Source organism: Rutilus rutilus, assembly GCF_951802725.1.
Source record: "Rutilus rutilus genome assembly, chromosome: 6".
Lineage (NCBI taxonomy): Eukaryota > Metazoa > Chordata > Actinopteri > Cypriniformes > Leuciscidae > Rutilus > Rutilus rutilus.
Window position 1 is genome coordinate 17,017,503 of NC_140214.1, and position 19,827 is coordinate 17,037,329.

General features: G+C 36.3%; 1 protein-coding gene across 1 annotated transcript; it reads right to left on the reverse strand.

The window, feature by feature from the left end:
• Positions 1–2,159: 2,159 nt before the first annotated feature.
• Positions 2,160–19,821, reverse strand: dars2 (aspartyl-tRNA synthetase 2, mitochondrial). The gene is made up of 18 exons (XM_084412705.1): positions 19,496–19,821; positions 19,240–19,391; positions 19,065–19,164; positions 17,589–17,655; positions 17,363–17,464; positions 17,169–17,264; positions 15,895–16,018; positions 15,749–15,795; positions 13,011–13,117; positions 11,921–11,990; positions 11,284–11,463; positions 10,175–10,282; positions 9,565–9,627; positions 6,874–7,026; positions 5,362–5,580; positions 4,243–4,353; positions 3,698–3,773; positions 2,160–2,603 (listed from the first exon to the last, which is right to left on the reverse strand). Exons 1-18 carry the CDS (start codon positions 19,528–19,530, stop codon positions 2,407–2,409), a joined length of 2,007 nt encoding a protein of 668 aa, XP_084268831.1. The 5' UTR covers positions 19,531–19,821; the 3' UTR covers positions 2,160–2,406.
• Positions 19,822–19,827: the final 6 nt, after the last annotated feature.

Genomic DNA, 19,827 nt, shown 5'->3' on the forward strand with positions numbered 1-19,827 from the left:
TTTAAGATATGTCAGTGCAAGTTGCTTTCAGGTAAGACATACACTTTATTTTGGGACTAGCTTAAGCCTTGTCTGTGAAACCAGGCAACAGGGTTTTACAACTATGGATTTTAACTATATACAATTAATGATGCATGGTTAGATCTTTTTGGAGTTGAGCAGCTCATCTCAGACTCATACCTAACAGACTGCACCGCATGCTGAGTGGAGTAATGATGCCTGAGATCGCATTCTTTGAAAGCTGCAATTTTCTTCTTCCAGATCAAGGAAGTAGCAGCTCTATTTAAGAGATCAGAAAATCGCACTTTCTTTGATGTAAAGGTCAAGTTACTTGAACATAAATAAAGATTGAAAGATTGAAGCGCTGATTGTGAAGATTTAACACGATCAATACACAAGCAATTCAAACATTTTATTTGTAAATCATTTTATTTTGGGCGGCAAAATAAAATAGCTTGAGTAGCTGCAGTGTGTTTAAAAATAGAAATAGGCCATCAGTTAACGGTGTAGACAGGCCTGTTGATTATAATGCAAGCGCTGCAGTTTTGTGCTGCAACCGTAACCAAACTTAGGATAACCAAAAAAGGCTACAGCTGCATATTTACATACTCGTTTTATTTGTGAAATATAAATCATTGTGCCACATAGCGAACACCCAAAATGCTCATCATTTACTCACTTTTATGCTGCTCCAAACCTGTAGTAATCCACCAATTGTTTATTCTTATTTTTTATTTTACCAAAACACCAAAGGTTTTACAGTTAGCCAATGATTTGGTGATTAAATTTGGGGAAATGAAAGCTTTAGCGTAAGTTCTGCCAGGAAGACTCAATCAGCGCATCATATATTACCTCACTTCAAACCAATCATGTGCCAACACTCGCAGTATAAAAGATTGGTACTTACATTTGTCTGAGTTCGCAGATGCTGACGCTGCCAATTACCTCCATCCTCCCCAACCACTACCAAGATGGTACCTTCCCCTTCATCCTCCCCACCACCACCAGGATGGTCCCTTCCTTTACCTCCAGGGAAGCCTTCGTCTTCAGGCAGGATATGCAGCTTCCGCTACCCTCGCATTGCGCGCTAAGGACGGGGCCTACGCCAAAGAACTTTATAAATGTATGCTTTCTGGCCTGTTAATAAATATACACTTGTTATATCAATTTATCTCCCGAGTCTTTCTGGTAGAACTAAACTCCGTGTGCAGTTCAGAATGTTCTCAGATAATAAATTAAACCAGTCGTAGAAAAATTCTTCAGCAACTCTAAATTTCAGCTGAACAAATTTCACTTATTGCAACTCAATAAAGTGAGTTTTTAAAGTTTTAATGTAACTTATGCATGCTGTGTGCATAAAATAGAAGAGGTCACAATGTGTCATCTGAGAAGCGCTGATTTCAGCCCTCCAAATATTTTTTTGCCTGAAATTGAAAATTCATTTTTGTGCCGTTTCAGGCGAGTATTTTTGGTTGCTGAAATTTTTATGCATCACTAACTTGAAATGTTTTTGAAAATATCTTATTTTGTGTTCCACATGAGAAAGAAAAATCAAACAGGTTAGGAACCTTAAGTAAATGATAACAATTAAACGATCCCCCTTTAAGAGGACTACAGGTTAAAAGGGCAAACCAGAATGTTAAAATTGTTTTGAGGGTCAATAGACCAGTAGTTCAGATCCCGGTCCTAGACGAAGAGCTGTATATCAAACAGCTGAGTTTCAGTACTGAAATTGTCTCTAAAGCACTAATAGAAACGTACCGAACGTGGGCAGGTACTTCCAGGTAAACATGGTAATGTAAATAGAGTGGGTACTTAAGGAAAAGTCATTGGAAGAGCAGCAAAAACAGCATGTCATACACAAAGAACTGTGTTCACAGCATGGCGGCCAGCTCACAGGTCTGTTTTAAAACAACACTGGCTGTAATGAGTAGCTGTACCTGGGCATGAAAAATGAGCATCTGCTTTTGCAGATAAGGCATCGCTAAAAAAAACTGAAATGTAGCTTTATTTGGTATGTCTGGTGGTGGGGGAAAAAAATGTAGGATATGATGCATGCTGACTTCAACACAGGGCATGTGGAGAGGGGGGAGAAGCAATGTAAACAGATGGAATGGAACAACACTGCCCCCTACTGAAATATTCAGCCATGCTCTCTCTGGTTTTTCACGAAAACAAATTTAATTTAAAAATGTACAGTTGAAAACACTAATTACATACATGACTGATCTGTTCAAGCAGCAGATGAGAAGAGTTTCGTGATGTAGAGGACACAGACATGGCCTTCACTCTGAAGATGGTGCTCAATTCTCTCAGGACAGGAAGTGATCCTGCTGCTTCTGCTCTGAAGTCCATCACCAGCGTGGGCACAGATGGCAACACTGAACTTAATACACATATTAGTGCTTACATTGAGTTGTCTTGCTGACCCCCTGTATCTGTGCTTGGCCAGACCACAGAAATATGGTACGGCTTCAGATCTTCTTCAGAGACGAAGTCTGGAGCGTGACTCATGAGGTCATGACCCCTGAAGGATTTTGGAAAAGCTATGACGTCTCTGATACTGGGAGCTCCTACAATGATGGACACCAGTCGATCCAGCCCTGTTCAGAAGAAAAATAGCAATTTTATAATTATTAGGAATGCACAACTTTTCAGCTAAAAAATATTAGCTGAATCTTCAACACCCATTACTTGTCTTCGGTGTCACATGATCCAGAATATTCCCAATATGCTGATTTGGAGCTCAAGAACAATTTCTTATTATCAACGTTGAAAACAGTTGTGCTGTTGTAATATTTTTATGGAAACCATGATATATTTGTTCAGGATACTTTGCTGAATAGAAAGTTCATAGGATCAGCATGTATTAAAAATAGATTTTTTAAATATCTTTATTTTTACTTTTGTTCAATTTAATGCATCAATGAATCTATTTTATAAAAATCTTAAATTCTTTAAAAAATAATCATATGGAGCACAAAACTTTGAATGGTAGTGTATTTATTCATGCATGCTCATTTCCCGTATTTTTACATTTAAATGACATTTGCTGACAACTCATTTGCTGACATTTGCTCACTTTAACTTAATAATTAAACAACACTGTAAATGTAATATTTAGCAAATCTCAAAATGAATATCCATTTGTCATACTGTACATTATAATATTGTGATGCCTAAATTCACTTGTAGCATTTAAAACAACTCATTTTATTTTTACTTTTTTTGGAACAAAGTAGTATATCATTATAATATCTGCTATTGAACCATTATTGGCCATTACATAAAAATAATTCAAATTTTAAAATCAGTGTATCCCTAATAATTATACATATTTCTCTCAGATGTTAAAGACATATTTTATACTCTTTAATCTTTATAAGGTAAACAAGAACATGGTAATTTTGTGTATCACAGGTTATGCAAGCTGTAAAAACAGCTCTAGTTCTGCCATACACAGAAATAAACCCAAACAGAAGTTCTCGAATGATCAAGGGCACTTCATGCTTCAGTTTACAGTCTCAAACTGAAACAAAGCTGCCAAAATTTCTTGGCTGGGCAAGCAATTTCAGTTTCTGAGCATGACCGTTCCACTTTAACCAACAGGAGAATGTAATCAACAAGGCCTTTCGTCACAGTGGTACCCAACAACCTTGCGAAAGTCCAAGGTAGCATGTATTGAATGCTCACTCACCTAACGCGATTCCACCGTGAGGAGGGGCCCCGGAGTCCAGAGCCTCCAATAGATGAGAAAGAAGTGATGGGTCTTCCTTTAACACAGACAGCATGGAAAAAAGACACATTGGACCTGGTTCACAGCCTTTTCAGTTTGAAAGGGAATTGTTCATAGTCTCAGCATGTATAAATCGTACAGATCCATACATCTACTTTAGTGCCAAGAGTAAATGGACCTTCAAAAAGATTTCCTTTGTAGATACAAATCTTATGATAGCACACTCAACTTGGGTAAAAACACCCTAATGTGATCTTTCTTCTCCCTGGCTCTTAAGATCCAAAGCATCTGTGCTCTTAAAAGACGGTTAAATATAGCTTAATGGGTTGCCACAGCGACCGAACGGGTTGTCGGTGGTGCGGGGGTGTTAAGTAAGAGTCACAAATAAGAAAATGGTGCAGTAGGGTATCTGGACACATCTATTACAGGTGCTTTAACTCGCTGTCAGAGTAGCATTAAATGATGCACTTCGCTTGCTATGTAATTTTTCACTCTTGTTCCATTACCTTGAGAATCGTGTCCAGGATATACAGCTGCTGAGAGGCATTGTGGATACGAATTGAACCTCCTCCGATCTCACAGCCATTCAGCACCAAGTCATAATGCTGGCCACGCACCTGAGATAAACAGGTAGGGGAAGCATGTGGAATTCAGAACGAGATCCTACATTTCCTTTATGATAAACTTGGCTCATGACTGTAGACTTACAAAGTGATAAAAGCATAGACTAGTGCTGGGTGTCAACAACAACCTCACGGTACAATGCACATCAAAATACATAGTGGGGTCTAAATGCCTGAGACCACCAGTAAAAATGCTTCTATTTTGTATTGTTCTTTTCATTTAATACACAATTTTTCATTACAAATTCTACCATATGTTATGTTATGTATCTAATGCTACATGTATCTTCGTCTAAATTTTCTTTTTTTAAAAGAAGACTATAATCAACCCTTTTGTGATTATTGTGACTACTGGATAAGGATTTTTTTTAATTGTTTTGATTCAGACTAACTCGCTAATGAGTAATTTAGACCAATTTGACTAATTCATTGGAATAAAATGACTCCAAGGATTGATTTACTCATATATCAGACAATCATCACTATGAGCAAATTTTAGAGAACAGCAAAACTAGAAAAACGCAACCTTGGTTTCAAAAGTGTTTTTTAAAGGAAACCATACTTTTATTCAGCAAGATCGCATTAAATTTATTAAATGTGACAGTGAAACCATTTATAAAGTTATTTAAAATAAATGCTGTTCTTTGTAAAATTTCTATTCAATGTCAATGAATCCCGAACATAATGCATGACTGTTTTCACAAAAATGTATAGCAGCTGTTTTCAAGAGTGATAATAATAAGATATGTTTCTTTAGCACTAAATCATATTTCAATGATATCTGAAGGATCACGTGACACTGATGGCTGCTGAAAATTCAGCTTTGCTATCAGAAGAATAATTTTAATAATAGTGTATATTATTTACTATTTTAATCTTCATGACTGTCAAGATGTCCTGTCCTGTTCTGTCCTGTTTCCATCAAAATGCAATGCTATGATTCTGTAATGTTAAAAAAGACAATCTGTGATGATCCACTATCTGTGATGTGACACTACATACGCCGTGGGGCTGGGTGTAGAGCAGATGGACGTCCTCGGGGACTGGAGCCGTGAAGGGATGGTGGGCAGACTCAAGCATCTCTGGATCATCCTCTTTGGGTAAGAAGAGGGGAAAGTCCACCACCCACAAGAAGTGAAAGACAGAGGGGTCACGAACAGGCACGCCGTAGTGCTCAAGGAGCTCAGCGCACTGCAGTCTCAGCTTCCCCAGCAGAGGACGCTACAACATGACAAAATTAATTTACATTTTTTACTTTATAGCTAAACACAACAGTCAAAAGTGACAAGATATCAACAGTGACAAGAAATGATCAGAAAGAGGTAATAGGTTCAGGACATGTTGCAGGCTGGACTCGATATATTTCTACATAGTTTTATTTTTATTTTAGTAATTAGCAAATTTATTTCAGATAGTTGACAACATGTCTAATTTTCATTTAAGTTTCCTAAGTTTAGGTTTTTCATCTAATATTCATATTTTATTTCAGCATTATTTTAATTACTGAAAACTGAAATTAATAGTTTTAGTTTATACAATTATTTGTCCATACAATGAAAGTCAAAGGGATCCAGTGTTATTTTGGAGTCCATTGACTTTCATAGTATGAACAAAAACAGTTGAAACATTCTTCATACTAACTTCTTTCGTGTTTTACAGAAGAAAGTAAGTCATACAGGTTTGGAACAATATGATGTTGAGGAAATGATAAAAAAAAATAAAAAATTTGATCTTTGAAGTTTGATCTATCCCTTTGAGATACATAAAAGATTATGAATGTTTCAGGTTAGGAACCAGAAACTTTATGATAGCCTTAGGAAGCATACTGAAGTGCTACAGAAAATTTGAGAGTCACTTCTAACCATGGATTTGTCATTTTAAAAATGTAAAAATCTGACTAGTAGTTTTTTGATCATTCATGGAACAGCAAAAAAAATTTAATAAAAATCATGCATTTAGGGGCAGGTACATGTTAATGAATGCCAAGATCTCTAAAACTATATTTGAGGAGAAAGATCTCCCTCAGCTCTCATTTCTCTTGCTTTCTGAGCTAGCATCACCATTCATCCCACAACCTCAGCACACAAAGCTCGCCAGTTATCCCTAGCCATCTCCCACTTCTCTGCTTTGTGACTAAACAGTGTCTCACTTTGTGCCAAGCTCACCATCTGCACCAGCCCCGAGCGAGAGCCGAGGCATGGAAAAGATGACTATTCTTTTAAAAGTGATTAGATCATGTCAGCATTCCTCTGAAGCCATATTTTCTAAAAAAAAACCTAATCATCAATCACTTTAGGGCACAAATACTGATGGGAAGGTACTTGAGGACCATAAATAGGGATGCTGATCATTAAATTATTTATCCAACGCAAAATGTCTTGATGTACTTGTAGCCCAACTGTAGTTTTATTTAAATATATGCTCGCTGAGCTCTCATGATGCGTCTAAGAAACTGAATCAACATGGTTATATCAATCAGTGAAGACAGGGAACAAAATGGAGGCGGATACGCACCACGTCCTCCCGGGGTCCGGCCGTGATGAAGATCAGGTCTCCAGCATTGGCCTGGGCCATCTGGAGCAGCTGCTGTTTGGCCGTGTCCGAGAGCAGCCGGCTGAGAGGGGATTTCAGTGAACCATCTGCCCTTACTGGAGCCACGCTCACCTCCTGTACGACACACGGCGCAAGCACAGCAATGATCATCCATTTCCTCCATCGGACCATATTCAATTGCCATTGACAGCATAGGGCACAAACTCTTGAGCAATCATCAGTTTCGAGAACTCTGCGGGCTGGTTTCCCAGACACAAACCAAGCCAAGACCTGAACTAAAATGGATAGCAATGGAGAATCACCTTTGACGGTGCCATTTAGTTCAAGCCAAGAACACTAGCTCAAAGTTCACTTTACATTTATACATACAGACAGAAGAATATATAAAGTGTTTTCAGTGGGAAAACTAAGCAGCTATCATAAGCTTTAAATAACTTTTTTTATTATTTATTTTTGGTAAGTTGCCTTTATTTTATTAGATAGTAGAGACTTGACAGGAAGCAAAGAGAGAGAGAGAGAGAAGTACGGCATCATAGTAAAAAGTAAAACGAGCCAAAAATCTAACTTGAGTCACCCGAAGTGGTGTCCACATTAAACATTAAAAAGTTATGTCCCTCATCATTACTCTTGACTTTTATAGGAGACTATTATTAACACAATGTTCCCCTTTTGACAGGAATTAGATTTAAGTTTATTCAGTAAAAAAAAAATATCAAGATGTACTTTTTAGGAAGGATATTAAAGGGTTAGTTCACCCAAAAATTTAAATTCTGTCATTTACTCAACCTCATGTCGTTCCAAACCCCGTAAGAAGTTCGTTCATCTTTAGAATACAAATGAAGATATTTCAATGAAATTTGAGAGATCATAAAATGAATCCATATTAATTGAGCGGTTCAGTCCAAATTTTCTTAAAAGACACGATTGCTTTCTCTCCTGAACAGATTGAATTTAGGCTTTTATTCACATATAAACATTGATAAATGCACAGACCGAGTCAGACAGTGTCAGACTGGTAACCCGAAGTTTGCGGGTTCGATTCTCAAGCAAATGGCTGCCCACTGCTCCGGGTGTGTGTCCACGGTTTGCAGTGTGGTGTGTGTGTTCACTACTCACTGGGTTAAATGCAGAGGACAAATTCCAAGTATGAGTCACCATACTTGGCCTTCAAGTCATGTCATGTCACATCAGTTATGGTAAATGGAAGCTGAAGCACGCTTGCTTGAAGTGCGAGAACCAATGAGGTTCATTCTCGAGTGTTACGCTGCATGTTTGAGCTTCTGCAAGAACCAATGAGGTTAGTCCTTGTGCGTCAAGCAAGAACAGTTGAGCTTCTGTTTATGTTTGATGATGAGTGTTTATATGTGAATAAAAACCTAAATCCAATCTGTTCATCATATAATGCGATAGTGTCTCTTCAGAAAATTTGGACTAAACAGCTCGATTCATATGGATTAGTTTTATGATCTCTTTAGGAACTTTAAAAAAGTCAAAGTGGTAGTTGCGTAGCTGTCAACAGAGGGAGAGAAACCTCTCAGATTTCATTCAAATATCTTCAATTCTGTTTCGAAGATGAACAAAAGGCTTACGGTTTTGGAACGACATGAGAGTGAATAAAAGATTATCTGTTTTTTCATTTTTGGGTGAACTAACCCTTTAAATTAAATGTACTAAATTACTATACACTTCAAGTTTGGGGTTATGTTAAATAATACTAAACAAACAAAAAATATGGCAACATATTTGATCAATAATTGTTTTATAAGATACTACTGGAAAAACTACACTGATTTAAGTCTCACAAGCCTTAAGTATATTACACAGTAAGTTGCAGTTTGCAGCTTGCAAGTTGTTTGATTTACTAAAAAGTACCAGCTCATCAGAGTCATTCATCCAGGGAGTCAGTCAACTACACTGGTTGTTCTGTATGGTTTTGATTTACTAAAAAGAACCCATAAGAGTCAGTCGTTTGGGAGTCAGGCTACACTGGTTGTGCTAAACGTTTTTATCCACTACAAAAAAATGGCATCATGAGGTTGACTCATGAGAGTCAATCATCTGGGTTTCATTTTAACTACACTGATCACGTTTTATGGTTTTGATTCACCAAAAAGAAACAAATCATAATAGTCAGTCATTTGGGAATAGGTTAAGCTACACTGGTTGTGTGATATGTTTTGTATCCACTTGAAATGGCTCATAGGGGATGAGCAATAGCGATTCTTGGCTTAGCATCATCACTAACAAGAGCATACTGAGACAAAATGCAAATTAGTATTAATTTGTATCTCAGTACAAAGCATTTAACATGAATTAACATGAAAATTTGATCAAACCGTTTTATATTATATAAATCATTACAAGCTAAAAATTATGAATGTACTACATATGCGGTGGAGGAAAAAAATACATCTAACATTCCTTTTATAAGACTTCATGGACGGCCTACAACACACGTTCAACACATGACCCTCTAGTGAGGTCGATACTTGCCTCAGGGTAAGTATGGAGTGTGTTACATTTGACTGTTTTACCACCAAATCATCCTGACTTATTGATTACTTTCAGATAAATATTTCAGGAGACCTCCCATGATGTGCACACACACTGAATGCTGGTAGTGTTCCATCAGCAAACAGACACAAAACTCACCTGACCATACTGTGCCTTCGCTGCTTGTTTGAGGAACTCTAAGTCTTTGCCCTTCAGGTGTTTCTGTGGAAGAAATGTCACACACAGTTAGCTTCACCTGTTCCAGAGACAGTATAAAGAGGAAGAGATCGGCCTCTCATAGAAATATGAATGACAGAAATTGTGATCCTCAACACATTCAGTAACAACTTTTTAAAGAATGTCATCTTATAAGTGATTAAATACAATAATGTGATTTATATTAATGATTATGTTCATTGATTTCCAGTATAATACGAATTAAAAGGAACACATTTCTGGTGTGGTGCCTTCCCGATGACAAGGAATGAGAGTTCTAAGGAATTTACAAAATGTATATAATGAGTGAGTACATCATGAATCCATCTTCCAAAACATGTTTTTGTCTTAACCTGAATCACTATAGTATGCTTATGATAATAAATGTTTGTTCGTAAACCAGGCAACACTAATTGCACTGTCAATTTTGAAGCACTGAAATAAACTCAAAAGATTATTTTGTTTGGAAATCAGACTACACTGTGCTGTCGATTAAATGGTGTTGATTCAGTGTTGGGGCATCAGTAACAGAATCTCCAAATTCTATACTTGCCATTCCTTCTGGGACACAGATAGCCTGAATGCAGCCACCAGGTTCAAGAAGTGCATCTTTGATGAACTCGATTTGCGTTCCCTGGAATGCCGTGGTGACATCCACAAGCTGAATACAAGAAAACACATCAGAATTAACTCAGGCCACAACTATTACATCAGCCTTAAGAAGGCAATACACAAAGAGAATGTATTAACAAGATAATTTGTGCAAATTTACTTTAACATTTAAAATGTACTTGTAAAATTAGTACTTTAATAATATCTTATGAAATAAAGATAGGTGTATTTTAAAAGTCAAGATAAAACAAACAAATAGAAAAGTAAAAATATAAAAGGAAATGTAGTTAACATATATACACTACCATTCAAAAGTTTGGGGTGAAAGAAGTCTCTTATGCTCACCAAGGCTGCATTTATATGATCAAAAATACAGAAAAACAGTAATAATGTATAATATTATTACTATTAAAATAACTGTAATTTAATTATAAGATGGCAAAGCTGAATTTTCAGCAGCCATTACTCCAGTTTTCAGTGTCACATGATCCTTCAGAAATCATTCTAATAAGCTGATTTGGTAATCAAAAAATATTTCTTACAATTATCAGTGTTGAAAACTGTTGAGCTGTTTAAAATTTATGTAAAAACGAAAAACTGTTGAGTTGTTTAAAATCTACTTGAAAACTGTAATACTTTGTTTCTCAGGAAAAATGTTACATTATAAATGTCTTCACGTTCAATTTTAATACATTTAATGCATCCTGCTGAATAAATGTATTCATTTCTTTTTATTTATTCCAAATTTTTTAACAGTAGTGTATTTAATATTCATCTCTTGTTTTTCTAAATGCTAAAACATCACAGATTCAGCAAAGCGCTCTAAATCTACAAGCAGAACTGAATGCATTCAGGACGCACAACGGTCCAAGAGAACGCATCACGAGAGATTCATTTTTAATTGTTGAGCACCGCGTGAAAATCTGTGATGTGTGGGGAAACAGGATGCCAGCACAGCGTGACACCAAGGACGGCCAGCATGCAAACAACCTCATTGATGTCTTACGTCCAATCTAGGATGATGTGTACAAAGAAAGAAAGTGCGGTCACCTTCATCCCAAATCTAGTGTCTGGTTTGTCAACTCCGTAGTCTCTCATGGCTTCCTCATAAGTCATGGAGGGAAAGGGAACATTAATCTGTCCTTTGCCCTCTGGCCAGGAGTACTGGACCAAGCCTTCAATCAAACTCATGACTCCAGCCTGGTCTACAAAGGATATCTCAATATCCACCTAAAAGATGTGTCAACACAGAAGAGAGAAATAAGCCAAAATGCTTTGTTCACACTGCAAATGAATCTGATTTGTTTTTCAAATCTAATTCTTTTGCTCAGACAGTGTATAAAACCTGATTTCACTTTTGAATGCAGTTTGGATCGGGTTTAAGACACTATATGTTTTTTTTTTTTTTTGCAATTCAGATCATCAACAACTACTCGGATTTGACTTGAATGCACAAAAAAAAATGGTTTTTTTTATTTTTGCTGGCTGTCTGAACAAAACCAAAATGGTCTTTTGGGGTCTTTAGTCTGAGTGAGCCTATTAGCAGCTCTAACCCTCATGAATGGGAGTTAGAGCAAGTCACGTCATTAAAACACTCAATATTCAGCTACATCAGAAGCGAGCCCCAGCTTCACAGATATCGTCAGATGTGCTACATGTTTCCTCCCAACCTTTAGCACATCATTACCTGTGTGAATTCAGGCTGTCTGTCAGGCTTGGAGCCCTCGTCTCTGTAGCAGCGAGCGAGCTGAAAGTACCTGAGATTGCAGGAGATAACCAGCACGTAAGTGACTGTGGGCCAAAAATTGAATGACATTTTTAAATCATGCATAGCATATCATTTTCCTTTGACAGACTTTTCATAGAACTAGCCTGCAGTCCTAGCTTAGCGCAACTATTAATTCAAAGAGACGTGCTGCCAAAATTTAAATGAAAATGGTTCTATTGTGGTCATTATCATTTTTCAAAATCTAATAGAAACTAGACTTTTGCATTTTCTGATTTGACACTGACAGAGTTGCTTGCCTGTATAAAAATGTTAACACAATGCTAGTGTGTTCTGGGTGGTTGCCACCCTCTCTCACACTTTTGTTCGCCTGATTTCACTCCAACTTTATTTCACGAAGAACTTTTTAAGTATTTAAAAGGTGCACTCAGAAAAAGAATTTAATATTTATAATAAATTCATAAATAATTTACACTACCATTCAAATGTTTGGAGTTGGTAAGATTTAAGTCTCTTATGCGCTCCACAGCTAATTTATTTGACCGAAAATACAGTAAAATTCTGATATATTATTACAAATTTAAATAACTTTTTTTTTTTTACCATTTTTACAATCACTGTGTACTTTTTTAGATGATCAAAAATTCTTCCTATGCTCATTACAACAGTTTACATATTTGAGTACACTTGTTGGGCTCCAACATCTTATTTCGAGTTTCACTGGCTGGACTGCGAAGCGTCATTTGAGTTTAAAATGAACGTGTCCTTGCATTCTAAAGCATATCACACTGTACATGCCGCATACATGTCACTGTTTTGGCATTTCATACAGCATTGGAACAAATGCAGTTCTGCAAATTCCAGAGCTGCTAAAAGCTACGAATAATACCATCTGATTCCAAGAGTATGTGGCCAAAAGTTGTTTTCAAGGGGCTGTCTGTCATTCAGTGAAAGCAGTTTAGTGAATGTGCCAAGCATCTGACAACAATCTATGAATATAAAGGAATTAGAAAAAGGCAAGAAAATGTGATAAGAAATATGATTTTTGTACCGGTCTATGCCAGCCACCATAAGAAGCTGTTTGAACTGCTGTGGGCTTTGTGGAAGAGAGTAGAACTTCCCAGGGTCTCCAGATGGCACCACAAACTCTTTGGCACCCTGAAAAACAGTTACACTTGAATAAACAGTGTGTATTCCTGCCTCTGACTGGGAACTAAATCAGCCAGAATATCCCAAGCCAATCTGATAAATGTAAGTCACATTATGAAATATAAAAGAGAGAAGCAAAAATAATGTAGCACGGGGTGAGAAAAAGCATGGAAAAATATTTTTTAAAGTGTTTTAAGGTGCTCTTCGGTCATTTCTGACTGGAACATTTTCTTAAAAAAAATAAATAAATCACAGCTTCATCGGAATGGTCCGAAACTTGGTGACTTTTATGGCATTTGGAATGTGAACACACAAAAAAAATGAGGGCATGATTCGAGCAGGCTAAGTGGTCGTAAAACAAATAGTCACACTTGTGCTCTTCGGTCAAAAATGACCGACCATTGGAAATGAATGGGAAATCGACAAAAAAGTACAATCTACAAATCAGCCACGATGCAGAAAAAAAGTGCTCAGCAATGAAGGGGTGAAACTCTAAAACATCAATAGTGCAAAACAGAACCACCCACTCACACACAAAACTATAAACACAAATGAACTGGTAGGGCCATTACCAGCATAATTGAGTCAGAAGACTGAAATAAGAGGTTGAAATGAGATCGGATCCAGATGGATTAAGCTGTGATAAAGCATTCCTGTTTATTTTTGTACATTTTTTATTGAAATTTAATGTTACGTGTAACAAAATGCTTTCTCTGTATTCAGGTTTGACTGTAGTAATAATAGCCTAATGCAAAAACATGTACACTTCACATCAAAATGATTATTCTTTTTTTTATAAACCTTGACAAAAGTATTATTTGAGGATTTCTAAAAAGTCATTTTGACCAAGAACTACTAGAGAATTCACAAGCCTCTACATAGAGAGCCGTACAGGCATCTAGTGGTTACACCATGAAATTACATGTTTTATTTTATTTTCTCTCAACAGATGGCGCTAATCTGACTTCAAATACTGCATTAATTTAAAAAATATTTTAAAAAATTAGATTTTTTTTTTCTTTTTAATTTTCAATGGCAAAAATGTACCATAATTATTGCATAAATATTAATAAGTACCATCAAATCCTCTCAAAATACAAAAGAAAAAATATTATTTAACAAAAATAAATTACATTGGTTTTACTGGGGTAAAGCTGGAGGAAGTTTCATTTTCAGGTGACCGGTTACTTCTGACCACGAAGATAACAAGTGCTACACCCAAATGAGGAGCACCAGAGGGTTAATGATCTATCTATCTATCTAAGCTTTCTTGTGATGCACTGAAATGAAAGTGACAACAGTACAGAAAAAAAACACTGTAGTTATGCATATCTCAATGTTGGAATATGCAATCATTTTTAAGTGTGTCGATCATGTTACACATTATGCGTGAAAGTAAAAAAAGCTAGAAAAATTTAATAAATGCTTTTAGTACCGATGCCACTGTATAAATCCACTCACTATTCTCACTCATGATTCATTTATTCCACAACCTAAAGTTTCCAGTAACACCGGATAAAGTGGGTAGCATTCAAACTATCATACATATGTGTCAAAGCTTTAAAAGTTATAAAACTTTGAAACAGATGTATAAGTTCTTAGCACAACAAAGCCCGAGGCAGGAAGCCAGAGTGATGTGATTGCTCACAAAATTTCGGGTAATGATCTGGCAATATTTTGCACCAGCTGTAGTTTGTTGTTTGGGCAAGCCTTACAGGGGTGTCTTGCAGGAAACAAGAAACAGAAGCATGAGTCACCATAGAAGCATTGTAAAATAAGTTCTCATGAATGAAACGTTTCTGCAATTACAAATGTTTTTATGCTTAGTATTTTGCACAATACTCTCTCTTTCATTTTTTGGATTTAGCTCAGTAAGTATTATATTTGTTTTTGTGTTATTTGATTATAAGTGCAATTTACAATGTTGGAAGTTAAGAGATACTCTTAGATTCTTAGTGTTCATGGCCACGTTTTTTAATTCCTGAAATCACTTGAAGTGCATCCAAATCACAAGCACAGCTGTTGTAACTTGTATGTATAATTTATTTTTTGAACATTTCCATACTTAAACAATGTGCAGAGTAGCACAGCATAGATTCCTATGAAATACAAAATACTGTGTATCTGAATAAGCAAATGGTCTTAAGATTTGGCAAAGTCCCTTTCAAGGAAAGTCTGTTCACTTGGCAGACATATTTGCAATGCCTCTGGGCAGCTATTTCAGGCATCCTATCTATTTGAATAGGGGAATCCTGAAATCTAAAAAACTGCCACATTTAAATAACATAGTCCATGTCAGATGTTGTTTCTGATTTGAAATGTCACATAAATGTTGCTCAAATAGCATTTAAAAAAAGCGTATTTTTCATGCTAGACCAGCCAATGCGCATGTGCAGTCCTTAGCAGTCTCAGAACACTGACTGTTTCTATGCCGAAACTTCTAACAGCAGCAGCGGTGACTCGATGACTTTACCAAGTACTGATTGACTCTTTTGTTTAGAGGATGGGACTTATCCCACCATATTGCACTTTGTACTTTGTCCCATTCGTAAGCGATATAAATGTACCGTCTTTGTATATCTAAAGTCTTTGGTTTTGGTTATACGAATTAAACTGATTCATACCGTAAAAAATACCTACCCCAGGTGTTCTTTTAAACAACGTTGGTGTTTCCACATCCACAAATCCTTGGGAAAAGACAGGTAATGCTCAGTGAGTATTGGGGTACATTAACTAAGCAAATGTACTGTATGCACAAGTTTGAAAATTCCACTGTTAATCCTCACCATGCAAATTGCAAAGGTACTCCCTCATTTTCATCACCATTTGTGATCTCAGTCTTAAATTGTACTGCATCCCGGGTGACCGAAGATCAAGATAACGATACTGCATCCTGAGGGATTCTGATTTCTTCAAGGCAAACAAAAAAAGAATTAAGATGAAATGTATCAATGGATTTTTTTATGCTACTTGGACAACAATTTTTGTCTGGATCACAAACACTGTTGGTCAATGAACCTCATATAATAAAAATAACATCCATCTGGAATTAAATGCATTGGTTATTCCACAGCAAATGACAGAGAGTGACTATCAAACACTGTCAAGAAACACTCCAGGGCCATATTTAATTACATTTTTTCAATTCAGCAAAAAATGATTTTCGGTCCCCATAGACAACTTTTCATGATAAATGACAAAATATACATAATAATTGAAAATGGTGTAGGCTGAAGCCTTTAGCTAAAGCCAATAGAAACAAAAAAATGCAACAAAAAAATTGTTTGCACTATATGTCTAGCCTTTAATTAACACTAATTTGAATAATAATAGCAATACAAATGAAAACACTGTCTCCAGGCAAGACACAATTACTGTATTACAATATACATTTGTTTAATGGTTATAAAAATGACAACAACAAAAAATCCTAAAAATATGTTTTTGATTGAATATGATTTTTTTTCTGCAAAACATACACTACCATTTGGGGTCAGCATGATTTTAAAAAGAAATTATTAATTTTATTCATTAAGGATGCATTAAATTGATAGATAAATAAATAAATAAATGATATTGTTATAAAGAAAATGAAATAAATCTATCACGGTTTCTACAAAAATATAAAGCAGCATAACTGTTTTTAACACTGACAACAGAAAGGAATGTTTCTTGAGAACCAAATCAGCATATTAGAATGATTTCTGAACGATCATTTGACAATGAAGACTGGAAGAATGGCTGCTGAACATTCAGCTCAGGAATAACTTATATTTTAATATATTAAAATAGAAAACAGTTATTGTAAATTGTAATAATAATCCACAATATTACTGTTTTTCCTGTGTTTTTGATCAAATAAATGAAGAATAGGTAAGTATAAGAGCCTTCTTTCAAAAACATTATTTTAAGGAACCAACATTTTTGAATGGTGATGCACATAATTTTTCCTTCTGAATGATATGTTGTTCTTCGTGAGATTCACCCTAGAAATATTGCAGGCAAAATTTAATTTAAAAAAGTAATGCATGCAACACTTTGTTTTATCATATTTACTTACTTTGACAAATTCTTTAATCTCAAACGGCAGCTTTCGGCAGGTATTCAGCACTTTCATGCTCTCAGCACAGACCTCAATGTCTCCAGTGGACATTGTCTAATATTGAATAAAAAGGACAATTTTACACACATTTCACAATAAACAGTACAGTGTCAGACTTTTCTCTTTATGTGCAATTGAACAGGCATAACAACCTTATTCTCCTGTCCCTCTGGTCTACGCCTGACCCGTCCTTTGACCATGATGACCGACTCCACCGTGAGGCCAAGAAAAGCATTCTTCAGCTCAGATTTAGACTAAAAAAATTAAAGTGTCAAAAGAAAAATGTTATGGTGAAAACACCAACAAATAAACCAACATGTGGACAGCATCAGAATTAGTTTATAAAACACAAAACAAGAAAGAGAATTGGCTTGCTACCTCATCCTGTGGGATAAGAATTTGCACCAATCCACTGAAGTCTCTCAAGATCACAAAAAGATCTTGCCTAATAAGTCAAGAACAGAGAATGTGTTATAGGCAAGGCAAGTTTATTTATATAGCACATTTCATACACAATGGCAATTCAAAGTGCTTTACATAGAAGAAATTAAAATAATAAAAAGAAATAAGAATAATTAAAACAGTTTAGAAAAATTAAATAAAATACAGTCCAGTACAAACAGTCGGTCGAACAGCGGCACAGTGCTCATTCAGCAAATGCACAGCTAAACAGATGTGTTTTGAGTCTGGATTTGAATGTGACTACAGTAGGAGCACGTCTAATCTCCTCTGGAAGCTGGTTCCAGTTGCGGCTGGCATAATAGCTAAAAGCAGATTCGCCATGCTTAGAGTGAACCCTTGGTATTTCTAGCTGATATGACCCTAATGATCTGAGTGATCTGTTGGGTTTATATTCAGCGAGCATATCTGCAATGTATTGAGGTCCTAGGCCATTGAATGATTTGTATACCATTAATAATACTTTAAAATCAATCCTAAATCTAACTGGGAGCCAGTGTAAAGACCTGAGGACTGGTGTGATATGTTCATATTTTCTGGTTCTGCTCAGAATCCTGGCGGCAGCGTTCTGTATGAGCTGCAGCGGTCTTATGGTCTTTTTGGGAAGGCCAGTGAGGAGTCCATTACAATAATCTTCGTCAATGCATTGGCACAGGGAGTCAATGGGGCTGTAATCGTTAGGCGAAAGGGCTAAGTAGATCTGTGTGTCGTCTGCATAGCTGTGGTAAGAGATCTGGTTCTTTCTCATTATTTGGCTCATTGGGAGCATATACAGGTTGAACAGGAGTGGCGCAAGAATTGAGCCTTGAGGGACTCCGCATGTCATGGATGTCCACTCAGACTTATGGTCTCCTATACTCACATAATAACCTCTCCCATCTAAGTATGACCTGAACCATTTTAGGACTATCCCAGAAAGCCCCACCCAGTTTTCCAGCCTGTCAAGAAGTATGTTATGATCGACAGTGTCAAATGCAGCACTGAGGTCGAGTAGTACCTCAGTGCTGCATTATAGTGATGTGGCCCAGTGATATTCGAAAAGAATAAGCCTTGTGTCTCAAACCTATGGAAGATTGTTTCTGCCATAGAACAAAAAAAATGTAATGGTAATTGTGACTTTCTATCTCACAATTGTGACTTTTTCCCCTCAAAATTCTGAGTTTACATCTCGCAATTTTGCTACTTTGTTTAACCCATGGAAGAATTTCACAATTCTCACTTTTTTGTCACTAGTCTATTTATATGCTTCTGGTGCTTTTTCTAAAAATTGTGAACAAAAAATGTCAGAGTTGAGCTATAAACTCGCAATTGTGAGGAAAAAAAGTCAGAATTTGAGATAAAACGTGGCAACTACCTTTTTTCTATTCTGTGATGGAAACGAGCGTCCATACAAACCTCAAGTACTGAATCCAGCCACATAAAGTAACTTCTTCATCTATTTGCCTGGAGCACAGTTCTCCACACGTGTGGCTTCTCTGTGAAAAACTGCTTTGACCTACAAGAAGAAGAAAATAGATTTTTTTTTTTAAAGGCAATAACAAATACAAAGTCTTGTTCAAGGTCACATTACCTGAAGTGTAAGTAGAGCAGGTTCTGGAGAATTCATAAGCCCATGCCAAAGAGTTTGGAGGAAGAGATGGTTTTGTGGAGTAAATTTGATTTATGGAAGGTAACGTTACTGATCTCGTGCTGTACACACACCTCAACACCTGCTGGGCTGATCTAAGAAAAAATAATCTGTATTTGTTTGCCATTGTCCGTTATGAGAGGTCTTAGTGTCTCTGGCTACATTTAACCTTTATTCTCTTTAACAAATGAAAATATACATTTCAGAGCTGTTATTCCACTTGACTGTGTACATGTTTTGTACATGTCTTCTTTGTGTACGCGGTTGTAGTTCTATAAATCCAGTTACATTTTCGCAGTTAATGAAACACTGACGGTCACCTTTGTTTTTCTTTCCTTTCGTTAATCTTGTACATACGCCAATCTACAAAATACAAATACATATAATAGTAGGATAATATGGCGTATAACAATAAGTGAATCAAAATAAATCCTGTTGAATATTCAATGCCATTCTGAATCATGACAGTTGCGAAGTGTATATCCGTGTGTTACATGAAGCCAGGCGCATGGAATACTTTGACACGACTAA

What these genes read in the sequence shown, in the direction of transcription:
- dars2 (XM_084412705.1), bottom strand. Translation starts at nt 19,530, where the DNA reads ATGTACACAGTCAAGTGGAATAACAGCTCTGAAAT. An exon ending in CAGAGGGACAGGAGAATAAG is followed by an intron (nt 17,265 to 17,362) that starts GTTGTTATGCCT and finishes ATTCAATATTAG; the next exon opens with ACAATGTCCACTGGAGACAT. An exon ending in ACACTAGATTTGGGATGAAG is followed by an intron (nt 10,283 to 11,283) that starts GTGACCGCACTT and finishes TCTTGTATTCAG; the next exon opens with CTTGTGGATGTCACCACGGC.